Here is a 16225-nt window from a genome sequence, read left to right as displayed (position 1 = left end):
TCTTCCTGGGTCCTGGCTGCTGCAGGTGCCCCTTGAGCGTTCTCACCAGGCCCAGAAGCACCAGGAGATGTTCCGTTAAGTCCTGGTTCATAGACACAGTTCTTTCAACCCGGATGCATATTGGAAACCCTAGACGTACAATTACCTCTGTCAGTAGAGCAGCTCCTTTCTTTGCACGCTGGTTCTTTGTCAGGGGGGCTGCAAAACAACCCGTGGAACCTTTATCTCAGTCCCTGGTGGAAAGGACAGCTGCCTGCATGAGAGCCAGCACTCCTGATGCAACTGGATTTAGGTTTGAGGGGACGGGAAGCACACGTACCATAACGGGGTCTCTCGGAGCGGGGCCAGTCTACACCTGCGCCCATGCATTCTAGCGACTGGGACCCAGCTGGGTTATATGGCCCAAATGGTAGGGCAGCCTATTCCACGCTCCACCCCTGGAGCGGTGCCTTCTTTTCTCCAGACCCGCCTCAACAATGGCAGCCGTCTGATGAACGCATCTGAGCCAAGTCAAGTGCAGCATATACTGCCTCCAAAATCCCATAGACTCCCCCAGCATGGTACTCCGAACAACTTGATCTTTACCTGAGAGGTTCTGCCGTGCCCCAGACCATTGGGCCCCTGGGAACTTAATGCTAGTATTCCTGAATTTTCCTCCATAGGTTGTACTTTCTACCCCAGGGCATCCAGGTTCATCATTTGAGTTAGCACAATATCATAAATGTAGTTGACCAGTATTATGCTCAGTAATGTCAAGATTGCAAGATGCCTGACTGGGTTGGAGCATTGAGGACAGTCCGCAGTGATAGGGGCAGACATGATAAATGAGCAGAGCCAGGAGGCGGGGGTGGGGGGGTGGCGGTGTTGAGGAGAGATGCAGAAGCAGATCTGATTGTCGTTATCTTCATTCTGAGCTCAGGGCTGATAGAACTTCAATTTCCATGTATGTGATGGATGAGGTCATGCATTTCTGGGTTCCGCACATCACTGTTGGAAAATACATGATTCGGTCAGCATTTTGGGCTGCTTTCTCTGTGGGGTAGGTGTCAGGGTAATGAGGACATAGTGGACTTACTTTTTAAAAATATATTTTATTGATTTCAGAGAGGAAAAGAGAGGGAGAGAGATAGAAACATCAATGATGAGAGAGAATCATTGATTGGCTGCCTCCTGCACACCCCACACTGGGGGATTGAGCCTGTAACCCAGGCATATGCCCCGACCAGGAATCAAACCTTGACCTCCTGGTTCATAGGTTGATGCTCAAACACTGAGCCACACTATACTTTTCTGAACATAGAGGGATCGATGTGAAAGAAAAGAGAACCATAGAGAAAGTGCCCAGTCGTTGCCCAGCCTCAGACTTAGTGGGTGCATTTTGGTGGAGCTCATGCTAACCACCTGATGGGCATCTCAGGAGAAACCATGGCTTTATGCCACTGAAATCGGAAGGAGAAATTATTGATGAGAATACTCAGCAGCGTTTCTTTCAGCTCATAACAGCAGCACTTCGCTTTAATCGCACATCTACAGGATCAATAGCGGGGAACTATGGGATTCTGGCAGTGCAGGTATAATATTCCCCTGTAAACAGACAAATATTACTTTGAAGTAGGATACGGCATTAGGGGCCCTCTGAGAACCAGAGCACAGACGCTTATGGTTGCCAAGGTCTGTTTCCAGTCCTGCAGTGGTAAGACTGTATTTTACTGATTTTAGTCCTCTCTTTTTGTGTGTCGACTTAGGTTGAACGAGAAGCAATTATTTTAGATAATCTTCAAGAAGAACTCCCTGAAATTTCCAAAACGAAAGAGGCAGCCTCCACGGCGGAACTCTCTGAGCTGCTGGAGTGTCTGCGCCAATACGAGGAGACCGCGGAGAAGCAGCAGCTGCTGCTGCTGCTGCTGCTCCGGCGCTGCCCAAGCGCCCAGCGCGCCCCTGCCGCCGGGAGCTCCACGGAGCCCGCCCCAGCCGTCCAGGAGATTACGGCTATGCAAGAGCGATGCAATAAGTGAGAGTTTATGAACCACTGTTACGGAGACATGTTTGACAGCTCAGGTTTAAAATTTAGGAAACACTGACGTTCAAGAATACAAAATACAAGAGGCCTGGTGGGGTCCTCAGCCTAGCCTGCGACCACTCGCAATCTGGGACCCCTCGGGGGATGTCGGACTGCCAGTTTCAGCCCAAATCCCCCCCCCCCCCGCCCCCTTGCAGGTCTCTAGTATGCATATAACATCTTTGGTTAATCTCTTCCCACCCTCCCTCCTCCCCCTTCCCTCTGAGATTCATCAGTCTGTTCCATGTTTCCATGCCTGTGCATTGAGCATCTGCCCCCTGGTGGTCAGTTTATGTCATAGCGACTGGTCTAACAGTCACTTAGGCTTTTATATAGATAGATAGATTATAGGATAATGGCAAGTGATATGACAGAATTGAGTTGAGTTAACACAGATTAAGTATAGGAAGGGATAGAAAAGATTATAACGATAAAACAAGCAAGTGTTCTTCATCTTGGTATTACTGAGGACAAATACACTTCGTTTTGTTTTCTGTTTGTTGTTTTTCTAAGTTAATAGTACATATTTACTATAGAAAGGTTAGAGAATGTGGGATATTATAAAGATTAATATAAACCTCACCTTTAATTTTACCACTCAGCAACAACCATTGCCAATCACTTCTTTCTCGTCATTTTTTAACTATGATTATACTTTTAACAAATTGCAAACATATTACTATACTATTTTATATTCTGCAGAATCATTTATCAGCATACCATGTTTATTTGTCTATGCCATAAATGCTCTCTAAAACATAGCTCTAAAATCTTTCATCATGTGGATTTGCCATCATTTATTTAACAAGCCCCCTAGTATAGGAACTTTAAATTATATGTAATTTCTTTTACTTTTATAAAACCACTGCGGTGAATATTTTTATGCCACAATCTCCGTCTGCATCTGTAATGAATTCATTAAGAAAGATGCTGAGGAGCAGAGTCAGGGAGTCAGAGGATACAGTACATTTACAGCTGGAAATGCCTGCCAAATAGCTCTCGGGAAAGACTTTACCCACCTAAATGCCTCCACTGCAATTCTGGTTACATTCACAGCAAGTGGGGCAGCTGAGATAAAAGGCTAGTGGGGTTGTCTGTCCCCCAGAACCTACCATGTCTCTATTCTCACCTCTAAGTCATGTTCAGGTGAACTCCAAGATTACATTGACAAAACAGGCTAGAGATGGCAAGTGTCATGTCAAGTTGAAGAGAGGGTATTTTGGGATTAAAGTTTTGGAGAGGGTTTTGATTGAGTGATGGAATTTGATATATGTTAGTATATATAGTATATAAATCATGGAAACTAGCCCTCTTCTCTCCAAAAAAAATATTTTGTGAGCTACGCAGATATCATATTAATTATTGAAACAAAACTATTTCACAGATGAACAGGATAGAGGTACAATTTTATTTTGATGCTATATTTTAGGCTGTTTCAGAAAGCTCAAAAGAATAAGGAATTGGTGCAGAATGAAATCCAAGAGAGACATTCCTTCACAAAAGAATTAATGACGTTGAAGAATTTATTTCAACGGACCACATCTTCTTTGCAAAATATGGAATTACAAGACCACCCAGAAAGGACAGAACAGTTTGAGGTAAGTCAGAAATGAACTTGTAAATGTGGTGGCTACAGGTTTGCAGTCTTGAATCCAGAGTCCTTGGGTCAGAGTAACTCAGTGACTAGAGTGGCAGGAGCAGTCCCGGGGAGAGGAAAGCACGTGCAAAGGCCCTGTGGCACAGTGTGGGCAGAGCCACAGGAGATCAGTGTGGTTGGAGAGCAGAGGGTTAAAGCCAGGTTGGGGAGTAGGCCAGTTTGGACCAAGCAGCCCTTTTTCAACCGTATTTTAAGTGTGTTTGGTGAACAAGGACCTCTGACCATTCCTGAGTAGCATGTTAAACAACTATCGTTTGTAGGATGTAATATCTAACCTCTGATAGGGAATTGTTTTTATTTACAACGCTTCTGACAGTAAATGTGTGATTCCCAGCCCCCCTCCACCCCAACCTATTCTGCAACTCCCTGTACACCAACTGGGTGTCTTAATATTCAGTTCAGTTCTAACACTACCAGGAGTTAGCACAGGTTAAGGGCTCAGTCCCACAAGACTGCCCCCACTTCACACACTGAATGGCAAGTCCCAGGCCTCTGGTACTTCTGACCGGTAGGCTATATATCCCCTCCTCAGGTTCAATAATTTGTTAGAATGTCTCACAGAAGTCAGGGAAACAGTGCCCTGGCCGGTTTGGCTCAGTGGATAGAGGGTTGGCCTGCGGACTGAAAGGTCCTGGGTTCGATTTTGATCAAGGGCACATGCCCAGGTTGCAGGGTCAATCCCCAGTAGGGGGCGTGCCAGGAGGCAGCCGATTAATGATTCATCATTGATGTTTCTCTCTCTCTCCCTCTCCTTTCCTCTCTGAAATCAATAAAAATATATTTAAAAAAAAAAAAGAAGTCAGGGAAACACTTTACTTACTATTACCGATTTATTGTGAAGGATGCACCTCAGGAACAGCCAAAGGGAAGAGATGCATAGGGCAAGGTATGAGGGGCTCCATACCCCCACTGGGTGTGCCGCTGTCCTAGCACCTCACTGTGTTCAACTCCAATTGTCGTTTAGGGGTTTGTATGGAGGCTCCATTACGTAGCCATGATTGGTTAAATCATTGATCGTTAGTGATTATCTCAACCTCTGGCCCCTCTCCTTTCCCAGTGGATGGGAAGTGAAGCAGAAATTTCATTCCAACTGTTACCAACTACATGGGCTCATTCTCCTGCATGCACCAATCAAATGCCAATAGGAGCTTGTAGCAAAGAAAGTAATGGTTGACTAGTTCAGGAAATGAAGCCAAACCCGGAGCCACAGGTGAGCACTGCTCTAAGCCTGGCCCCCTGAAGGCTTCCAGGGATGGGCGTATAGGGAAAATCACTGATCATGGTGGTTAAGGGAGCTAGGGTCCTGTTTAGGTCCAGGTCTTGTTGATTGATCAGCACTTGGGTAGGGAGTAGTTGATCATTGCATCTGGTCCTGACGTCAGCCATGGCTTTGCTCTGTCTGGTTTTGCAAGGGTCTGGCTGGGGGAGTCGTTCCGCTTTTCTGGGTCTAGAGCTGAAGCACAACTGAGGCCTCGATGCTGTCTCTAGTTTGACTGAAACTCTGTCTCTGTGGTCAGCAGACCCAGGCCTTTGTCCCTAAGATTATTTGATGCCGACCAGAACCTCAGTGTCCCCAGGGCTTAATGATCAAAGCGCAACGGAAAGGGGCCTGGGTGAGCCAGGGTGCCCCTAGGCTGGGCAAGGCCAGTTTGAACCAGAAGGGAAGAAGGAGACGCGGTCAGATTAAAGAAAGGAAGTTTCTGTGGGGTTACAAGTGTTGCTTCCTCTGGCAACCAGCCCCCATCGTGTAGCTATCTAGGGGCACCCCAAGAGTCATCGCATTTGCATAAACTCAGGTTTGGGTGGAAACATAAATAGCAAAAGATGTTCCTCTCACCACATTTTGGAAATTTCAAGAGTTTTAGAAGCCTGGCCAGAAACCAGTGGTGAAAACCAAATGCATATATTACAACACAGCAGCCCAGGAGCTATGCACACACCTCGGCGTCCTTTAGGAACTCACTTTTTTCAGGATGATCTCTTATTCCGGTCCAGTGATGACAGGCAAAAATGACAAGTGCGGAAGTTTATTCAAAAGCCGCGCACGGTTGTTCATCAGAGCTGGTTAGCAGTGCTGAAAGGGGAACTTCCACAGACAGACGTAGTCTTCGCGGGGAAGCCATCCATGTGCAGCTCTGAACGAAGACCTGTACTGCTAGGCCCAGATAAAATGGGGGGACACCAGACCTCAAACCCCGCCTTTGCCTGCCTGGCATTGTCCTTTCCCCTTCCCTCTCTAGATGTGTTCTCCGCTGAGGGTTGAGAAAAGGAAAACAGTGACGCATCGTGGAGTCATTCAGAATCGGACTCATTCTTCCGTGCAGCGACTCAGTCCGTTAGCACAAATAATGCTGCTAAACAGCTCCCCTCAAAACAAAGCAAACCCCAAGCGCCGCAGCGGAGTCAGAGAGTATTTTTCCACTTGATCTTTGGGAAACTCTCCCAAACAAATGAGTTTCTCCTTTATAATTAGTGCAGGAGAACGTAGATCAGATTTTGTTTCTAGGCCACAACCAATGGACCATTTGTTCAGGTTTCTTTTATCTCCTGAAACCCACATTCTTCGCGTGGAACTGGAACCCTCCTCTTTGAAAGAAGTGGAGCTCCGCCGGGCTGTCTCATTACATGAAAGCAGACACTTCTGCTTCAAGCCCAGGGGCTTTTAGTGGCCTTGAGTCATTGTGATGATAATGTAGGAAGAAGCAGAAAATGGCAACAAGTTAATAACAAAACAAAAAAAAAAAGAGAGAGAGAAACTTCTTTGAAACTTTTTGCTACTTGCAGGTTTTTAGATCAAGGCTGCCCCTGCGATACAGTTAAATCCTAGAGGTACTTTAGAAGCAGGAGATGTTGTAATGTCTCCTCAGGACAATGGCCTGACACTGGGAAGAGATATCAAGTTTAATTCTTACAAATTAGCAAGCATCATCTGACCAAAAGGAGTATCTCCCAGGCTTAATGGGCTTGTATCAATAGTGAGGCTTTGTCATGCAAAATGTGCTCGTGGAAATCATAAGGATGCGTGGCAAAGCTGCTTTTGTGTCTAGAGGTAAACGCGTCCCCAGTCCTGTGAGCATTGAAACTTTCGCGATGTTTTCAGGAGCTCCAGAGCACCTCTAAGGAAGGGACGCTAGCGTTTGAGAATATTATGGAAAAACTCCGAATCAAGTATTCTGAAATGTACACCATAGTTCCCGCCGAGGTTGACACGCAGGTGGAAGAATGCAGAAAAGCTTTGGAGGACCTAGAGGAGAAGGTAAGAGCACCGTTTGTCCTGGTGTTATTATTTGTGGCGTTGGATGAATAGAAAGAAGAAATGTCACTTGGTACTATATTTCCTTTGCCTTGATTTCAGCTATAACTGTTTTTATAGAGTTTGGTTAAGTGACAATGTTGTGTATTGAATACTGAGATGAAATCGCTCTAAACAAGTGACATGAAAAAACAGAATTAGGTAATCTGTTTACTTTTAGCTGTCAAGATGCGTAGTTTTTCTTCTCTTGCGTTTAAAAATAGTGATGGGTTATCTTTCACTTGCCTTTTTTTAAAAAAGAAACTGGACAATCAGTTTAAAATTACAGACATGGGGAATACGTTGTTTTAAAACGTATTCCCTGTACATTTTTAAATAGCAACCCAGGGCAGTACGAATACACATTTCACAAGACACTGGGAATAGCACTTAGCACACAGTGTCTTCCTGATAGTGGTGGTCACACAGTTCTCATAAATCACACCTGGGCACATCCTTACACCTGCAAGTCCAGGTAAGGACTGGGGACTGTTTCATAGTCCAGGCATAGGAGTTCAGCAAGGAGTTCAATGTTATTGAATCATAAAAAGGCAGGCCAAATCCAGCAGAACTAAATTCTGTTCTATTTGGCATCCACAGAAGGATTTTTGTATTGCTTTTTAGAGCCAAGAATACCTCTAACTTAGTTAATTAAATAGACACTAAATGCACACAAAATAAGATTTCAAACTTAGTTAACTTCTATGCAGATTTCTTGGGAAAATCCAACCTGTGTAAACTCCTAATGTATATTTACAAGAAATCTTGTTGCCTTAACATACAATAATATCTGTTATGAGGTACTTTCCCAAGAATCATGTACTATTGATTTTATTTTATTTTAAGAGAATACAAAATGCTTTGAGAGAGAACTAAATTCGTTTTTGTGACCGCCTCATGTGAAAAACCCCTAACCAAGTGAATTAATGAACAAAACCTGTCTTGAATTTAAGGTTGAACATTTCACCCGTAGCTTGTGTGTTTGTAGCAAACAGCGACTGGTTTTTATTGTGCGATGTGTCTAAAGCAGTGCCATTCTGTGTTGGTCAGGCAGCGTCCTTTTCCTAAATCACCATCTCTCCTAATGTTCCTAAGTGATGTTCATCGCTGCCCGGGGAATAACTGCTGGACATACCAGAAAACTTCATTTTGTGGTCATTTGTTACGTAACAATAAAAAGTTACACAGTGATTTAAAAAACCCAGTAGAGGATTACATTTTTCTCTCAAAACTTCCTGACTGTGCTGTATGGTCTGTGAAATAAGTCATTTTATAAAAGTATCAACAGCTTGATGTTGTGCAAAGAGCCTGGACTCTGGAGTCCGGCAACTTGGGGCTTTTAGGGACCAGTTCAGCCACTACCTTAATATCTGATCTTAATTTAAACAAGTCATTTAGCCTGTGTTTATCTTCTGCATCTGTATACTATTTTTATTGGGTTGTTCTAGTCGCGATGGTTGTGCAGATACAATGGTGTTTGAAAGAGTTAAAGGATTGCATAAAAGCATAAATTATTACTTAGTTATTGAGTGGCTGCCGGAAGAAAACCTTATCATCATAGCCTAAAAAATAAGCAAGCACACGAGCTAATCCGGTTTTTGAAAAATGACACATTCAGCATACATTTATTACCTTTCCTAGTCCAAGTTTATATTCTTAAGAAAATCATTCAGGTGAAAAATTACACTGTTCAGTTAGATTTCTGAGTTCCGTGAAAACCGTCTAGAAACGCTCACACAGCGGACACTAAGCTTTGTGCATCCTCAAGGTTATTTCACCCTAATGACTGTGAAGGCGGGAATTACATTTTTAAAGTCAGCTTGAGAATAAGTTTGATTTTATTGAAAACAGTTCCTCATAAAATGGAGAGAGACTGTATAATAAATAATTTCTCTCTCAGGAATTCTTTCATATCACTTGCTCTGCTGGGGTATGTTTCAAACAGTCCACTCAGTGGTTTTGCCCCACATAACACATCGCTGTAAGTATATACTGTGGATTACATTCAACAAATTTGTATTTGTGGTTTTCTCTCTTTTTTTTTAATCTTTGGTTGGATTTAACAGATTGGGTGGGCACAGCTGCCATTTCCTAGTCTGCTAACGTACCCTCTCATTAACGCATTAGCCAGTACGGTTTGGAATTTTTCCCAGAACTGTTAAAAGATTTTTTTATAAGTAAAAGCACATAACAGTGTGGTTAACCCTTTTATCATTTGGACCTGGGAATAGAGTGCAGAAAACAGTTTCTAACTAAACCAAATGTGTCTGTCTCCCACTGTCACAGATTAGCAACGAAGTCTTGAAAAGTTCACCGTCATATGCAATGAGTAGAAAAATAGATGAAATTAACAAGGGGCTTCACAAGGTTGAAAAGATGTTGCAGCAGAAAAGCAAAAGTATTGAGAAAGCTCAAGAAATTCAAAAGGTAACATTCTCATTTAACTTCCTTCAGCACTTGGTGTTCCCCCGTTCATCCATCATCGCAGGGCGTGCTTTGGGATTAATCTGACCTAAGGAGATCTGAACCCAGATCCGCAGGGCGCCCGCCTCCTGAGAAAGCGTGGTGGAGAAGAATCGGTCTGAGTTTTTTCATGATGGGAATATACTCAACCCCCCGGAGAGCCTAGGATTGTGAACTGGCCTTTTCACAAGTAAAGGAGAGCAAGGATCTTACCTTGGTTAGACTGATATAAAAAGCTTATAAATACATAAATATATAAAACAAAGGCTAACGTGTTTCTGTGTTGGAGCATTTCTTAGAGTCTGTGGCTTTCTAAAGTGAAATATTATTGGAGGATAAAATATGGAACATTTATGACACTTATTTGGTAGGCAAATAGAAATACAATAACAATAAATATTTCAGTAGGATTTGAATAGTTTTAGCAGCTTTTCTTTAGACTGCCAGGGAAAACAAGAAAATAGAAGTTCCAATTTTATTTTCCTTGTAAAAAGCCTTAAGAAATAAAGTCTTAGATAAAACTGTACAGTAACATAATAGTCCCCCTCGAAACTCCCAAGTAAACCTGCATATAGAGAGCATTCTTATTCTAATCTACATTTTAAGGAAACTTTCTAATATAAATGGAGACTTTTAAAAATAGGTCCGAATATGGCTTGCCTTTGGACAAAATGTTGGACTCTTAGTAAATAGAGGAATCTCATTCAAGCAATAAGATTTTCTCCTTTCTGGAAATTATGTTCTTCAGCAAACACTCAGTAAGAATTACATATATCACCTTTGAGACATCCTCTGGCAACCTATCCATTTCTTGAGCCCAGAGTGGTTGCTGCCAATACCTGTGGATAGAATTTGCAGCCACTGCATTGATCCTGAGTTTGAACTGGCACTTTCTTTCTATAAGTTTTATTTTCGTACTTAATAAAAGTTGTCTTCTAGAGGGTACACGTGTACTGGTCTAAAGAGGTTTAAATATTAACCGAAGCCTTTTATAAACATAATGTTAATTCTTCACTCTTGAAAGATGAGGGTTGTGTTGACCTTGTTTGGTGTCGTTCATCTCTGGACAAGTCCAGGTCTTCCTGCTCCCTTACCTCTCATTGTACTGAAGTGAATACTGTTGGGGTTAAGACACCTCAGAAAAAGTGTTTTGGTTTTTTTCTCAGTTTAGGTCATGAGTGACGGCTGGGCGTACGTGAATAACTGTGCCTGTGGTATTGTTTTGGTAGCATTTACAAGTGCCGATAGCGTGTGAACACTAGGAATTAACACAGTAAGCCTTGGTACCTGCATTCAGATGGCCTCATGCTTTCCTTCTGCAGGAAATGTGGGATGAGCTAGACCTCTGGCATTCCAAGCTAAACGAGCTGGACTCGGAGGTTCATGACGTCGTGGAGCAGGACCCGGGGCAGGCTCAGGAGTGGATGGACAGCCTGATGGTTCCTTTCCAGCAGTACCAGCAGGTGTCCCAGAGAGCAGAGGCTAGAACCTCACAGCTGAATAAGGTGCGGCGGGAACGGGACGGCTACACAGAGCACGTGGTGGTGTCGAGGTGGATTTAAGACAAAAGTCAGTTTCCCTCACAGCCACACGACAGGTTCAGGTGGGCACCAAGGGCAGAGATTTCGCTGCTGGCACAGGCGGGAAGTCTAACTGGGCAGGCAGAGGAAGTATCCGGAAGTTGGACCCCAGCACCGCATTTCCGGCGGCAATCTCAGGAGCCCAGGGAGGAGCCAGCAACATACAAATCAGGTTTTCAGAATGAAGCATACAGTGGGAACCAGACTAAGGCTGATGCAAAACCCTTGCTGAGGCCCGTGGCTTTGGGATAGAACTTAAGCCCTTTCCAGCTACGGTCAGGATTAGCCTTAAAAGTTGGAAGAATGAGAACTGGAGAGGGTGGGCCTGCAACTGAAAACCACAAATTCTTCATTCTACAATCAGTCCAGCCCGTGTGGCTCAGTGGTTGAGTATCGACCTATGAGCCAGGAGGTCACAGTTTGATTTCTGGTCAGGGCACATGCTGGGGTTTCGGGCTCGATCCCCAGTAGGGGGTGTGCAGGAGGCAGCCCATCAATGATTCTCATCATTGATGTTTCTATCTCTTTCTTTCTCTCCCTTCCTCTCTCTGAAATCAATTTAAAAACCAACATTAAAAAAAGAATCATTCAACTCAGGTAGAGAGCATCAGTCAGACTGAGCTTGGCACCACCTCTCTTTCACAGGCCACAGTTAAGATGGAGGAATATCATGACCTTTTGAAGAGCACTGAGGCCTGGATAGAAAACACCAGTCGTTTGCTGGCTAACCCTGCTGACTATGACTCTTCAAAGACACTGAGTCACCACGCCAGCACCCTTCAGGTAAGTGTTCCTAGTGTTCCCCGGGTGTCAGAATGTACAGGATGATCAGCGGCTTAGCTAACCGTCATGGTGCTTCTGCGCCTGCTCCCCCCACTCGCCTTTTCCCTGAACAACCACCTTCCCTTCATCCACACCAGATGGCAGAAGGGAGTTTGGAAGGCTGGCGGGCTCTAGACAGGGCTTTTGGAGGCCAGGATCTTGTTCTTTCTGTCCTGGTAACTACCACGTGACTCTTTGGGTAATTTATTGTCTCCTCCATGGGCCTTGGTTCCTCCGACTGTGAAATAAGAATGTTGTTCTGGCCGAAACTGGTTTGGCTCAGTGGATAGAGCGTCGGCCTGCGGACTGAAAGGTCCCGGGTTCAAGTCCGGTCAAGGGCATGTACCTGGGTTGTGGGCACATCCCCAGTGGGGGATGTGCAGGAGGCAGCTGATCGATGTTTCTCTCTCATCGATGTTTCTAACTCTCTATCTCTCTCTCTTCCTCTCTGTAAAAAATCAATAAAATATATTTAAAAAAAAAAAAAAGAATGTTGTTCTGCATGGTGATGGTTTTGGTTGGCAGAATTCTGCGATGGCTCCCGATATTCTTGTCTCTTGGGGGACATGACCTGTATAAAACCCTCCCCTTGAGTGTGGGCAGGAATATGAGTATGCGATGAGATGGCCACTCCCTCGATTAGGTTACATTATCATATTCCTAAGGTAATGGGACACTCACTCCCGTGCATACACGATTCATCATGGTTATATGGGCATTAGACTCCCTGGTAGCAGACTGGAGAGAGATTCTCCTGCTGGCTTGAGGAAGTAAGCTGCCATGTAATGAGGGCCATGGGGTTAGGATCCCAGAGCAGCCTCTAGAAGCTGAGCATGAACCCTGGTCAACAGCCAGCAAGAAAATTGGGATCTCAGTCCTACTCCCGAGTTCTGCCCGCAGCCTGAATGAACTTGGAGGAGAAACCCGTGCTCCAGGTGGCAACTCCATTGCAGCCTTGTAACCTCCTGAGCAGAACACCTACCTAACCTGTTCCTGGGCTCTTGAGCCATGGAACCTGCGAGATAATGCATTTGTTTTATTTTGAGGCTGCTAAGTTTGTGGTAATTAGTTACAGCATTAACCGAGTCCATGCTTCCCACCAAGTCTAGCATGCCATGGTTCCAGATTCCCTGTCCTTTCAGGTGCCCCGCAGGGACCCTGTCTCCTTGCTGGCTTACAGAGACAACGCAAGTGGAAGTATTTTTCTATTCGGGGCCATGGCTGCGAGATCTTCCAACTGCCAAGTATTGGCTCCAGTTTGATTATGAAGGCACTAGAGGCCCAGTGCATGAAATTCATGCACAGGTAGGTTCCCTAGGCCTGGCCGGCGATCAGGGCCTTCCCACTGCCGGCTGGGGCCTGCCTTCCGGCTGCCAACCGGGGCCTTCTCCCCCAGCTGCCAGCTGCTGACCAGGGCCTTCTTTCATTCCACACTGCACCCTGGTGGTCAGGGCACGTCATAGCGAGTGATCGAACTCCCAGTCTCCTGGTCGAACTCTAGAGGGCATATTAGCCTTTTATGTATATACTAGAGGCCCGGTGCACAAAATTCGTGTGGGGGATAGGGTAGGGGGGGCCTCAGCCCAGCCTGCACCATCTCCAATCCAGGATCTCTCTCAATCCGGAATCGCTGGCTCCTAACTGCTCACCTGCCTGCCTGCCTGATCGCCCCTAACTGCCCCCCCTGCCAGCCTGATCACCCCTAACCGCCTATGCCTGCTGGCCTGATTGCCCCTAACTGCCCCCTCTGCCTGCCTGGTCACCCCCAACTGCCTCCCCTGCCATCCTGGTTGCCCCACGCAGCCTGCTGTTTAGCTGTTTGGTCGTCCCTTACTAACCGCCATGCCGGCCTTGTTGCCCCACGCAGCCTGCTGTTCAGTCATCCATCTGGTTCTTTCGGTCGTGACGGCCTCTGGCTTTTTATGTATTAGGATAACTATTTCACTTCTCTCGTACTAGTTAGCCACATGTAAGAATCTCTTAGGAAAAAGTTTATTTTGTAACTCGTAGAGTAATCAGACCTCAGTTCATCCGACTTCTTTTTGTATCTGCAGGGATAGCACAGTGTGTTCCTAAGTGAACAACTGCCTTCAGACCTTCCTGATGTTTGAGATACGTTGGCATATTTTACCCCTAAGTACTCCTGTGGGAATAATTATAAAGATGCTACATTTTCACCCATTTGTTTCTTTTCTTCCCCTTGTCGGTGATTTCTGCCTGCACCTCCACATCCCCCTTTATTTTCAACATATTAAGGAGGTTGCAAAGACAAAAGAGAGAAATGATACCTTTTCCCTCAAATATTTATTATAAGATTTAAAAAACAAAACAAAACACTACAAAAGTGAACAGGCCAAAGCAGTTGGACTTTGCTACTTTCTACTGACACGAATGTAAAAGTGTGCAAGCCTTTATGAGCCAGAGCTGAGAGAACTCTAGTTTATGAGCTTAGAAGTAGGGAGAAGGGGAGATGCAGGCTGATTTCCCACGGGATGTACCCGAATAAATCTCCCAATGGAAAGTAAGTCGCAAATAACTCTTCATATATACCCCATGTTATCCCTATTTGAAAATAGTTGTTCGACTTTTGGGATACATTTTTGCATTTTTCTAGCAATACCAGGAATGATTTTTAAAATGACTCTTAAAGGTATCAAAACTCTCAACTAAGCTGTAAAAGTCTGTTTTTCTGGCACTATATCTTTCAATGTGGGTTGTATTTGCTAAGATGGGTTTTTACAACCTAAAGATACTGTTCATAACCAAAGACTGCTATTGTAATGAAGAATCATAGGAACATAAATTTCATTGGAAAAACAGGAAAACAACTGATTTTTTTTTAATCAACTAAGTTAAGGTATAATTTAGATACAGTAAAATATACCTACTTTAATTCACAGCTAGATGAAATTTTTTAGATGAGTTCTGATAAAGGCATACAATTATGTAACCACCACCACCACCACCAATGTCAAGAACATTCCCATCACCCCAAGGAGTTTCCTCACGATCCTCTGCAGGCAGTCCCCTTTCGCCCATCTTCAGCCGTGTGTCACCGCTTACTCGTTGCCTCCTGTTACTGCAGTTTTGCCTTTTGTACAGCATCCTATAAATAGAACCATACAGTATGTAGAATTTTGTGCCTGACTTCTTTTACTTAGCATAATGTTTTTGAGATTCATGTCGTTTGTTAGGTTTATAGGTAGTTTATTTTTTTTTACATATTTTTATTGATTTCAGAGAGGAAGGGAGAGGGAGAGAGAGATAGAAACATCAATGATGAGAGATAATCACTGATTGGCGGCCTTCTGCACGCCCCACACTGGGGACCCAGCCCACAACCCAGGCATGTGCCCTTGACTGGTATGAACCTGGGACCCTTCAGTCCGCAGGTCGACGCTTTATCCACTGAGCCAAACCGGCTAGGGTGGTAGTTTATTCTTTTGATTGTATTCCATTAATGGGGAAATTTGCCATGTCTTTATCCCTTCACCAGGTAACGGACATTTGGGTTGTTTCACGTTCTGGCCCATGTGTTTGATTATCTACTGACATGTAGCAAATGACTCCAGAAGTTTTAGCAGCTTAAAACAACAAGCACTTGTTATCTCACAGTTAATGTGGGTCAGGAATCCAGGCCTGGCTTCCCGGGTGCCCCTGGCTCAAGGTCTCTCAGGAGAATGCAGTCCAGGTGTCGGCCAAGGCTGTGGGCTGGTCTGAAGGCTCCCTTTGGTTAGGGAGGCAGCAGGATTCACATCCAAGCTCACTCACAGGCCTCCGAGACCCACTTCCACACACAGACGTGCGGGCCTCCTCACAGGGCTGCCTCGTGGCATGGCAGCTGGCTTCCCTCTCCGTAAACAGCCTTAAAGAGAGTGAGAGGGGCTCCTAAGACAGAAACAGCTTTTACAGACTCTAATCTTAGAAATGACACCACTTCCTTGCTTCTGCCATGTTTTATTAGAAGTAAATCGCTGAGCCCAGGGTTGATAAGGCCATGAATAGCAGGAGATGATCTCTGGGGGCCAACTCAGAAGCTTCCTACCACAGGCCTTCAGGAGCACAGATGCTGTGAACATTCATACTTAAATCTTTGTGTGGATATATGCTTTTAGGTCATTTCATTTGATAAATACCAAGGAGTACAATTGCTGGTTTTTATGGTAAATATCTAACTAGATGAGAAACTGCCTAATTGTTTTCCAAAATGGCTGTACCATTTTTCATTCCCACTGGCAATGTGAGTTCTGATTTCCCCATATTCTGGTTTGCCTTTGATATTATCTGTCTTTTAAATTTTAGCCTTTCTGGTGACCGTGGTATCTCATTGTGGTTTAAAGGACACTTCTCTA

The 16225-nt window shown here is 44.6% G+C and overlaps 1 protein-coding gene across 8 annotated transcripts in view; it reads left to right on the top strand.

Annotated features, from left to right (window-relative positions):
* SYNE2 (spectrin repeat containing nuclear envelope protein 2) overlaps positions 1 to 16225 on the top strand; it is a 316273-nt gene that overhangs the window by 183858 nt on the left and 116190 nt on the right. For all 8 annotated transcript variants that reach the window (XM_059693959.1, XM_059693921.1, XM_059693929.1 and 5 more), the window contains 6 exons: positions 1746 to 2011; positions 3489 to 3657; positions 6817 to 6972; positions 9295 to 9435; positions 10794 to 10976; positions 11697 to 11834. In XM_059693959.1, the coding sequence (XP_059549942.1) occupies positions 1746 to 2011; positions 3489 to 3657; positions 6817 to 6972; positions 9295 to 9435; positions 10794 to 10976; positions 11697 to 11834 (1053 nt within the window). The remainder of the gene's footprint in view (positions 1 to 1745; positions 2012 to 3488; positions 3658 to 6816; positions 6973 to 9294; positions 9436 to 10793; positions 10977 to 11696; positions 11835 to 16225) is intronic.

Source organism: Myotis daubentonii, chromosome 1 (assembly GCF_963259705.1).
Source record: "Myotis daubentonii chromosome 1, mMyoDau2.1, whole genome shotgun sequence".
NCBI classification, from domain to species: Eukaryota; Metazoa; Chordata; class Mammalia; order Chiroptera; family Vespertilionidae; genus Myotis; species Myotis daubentonii.
The sequence above is the reverse complement of the archived record's forward strand: the minus strand, read 5'-3'. Positions and strand labels throughout refer to the sequence as shown.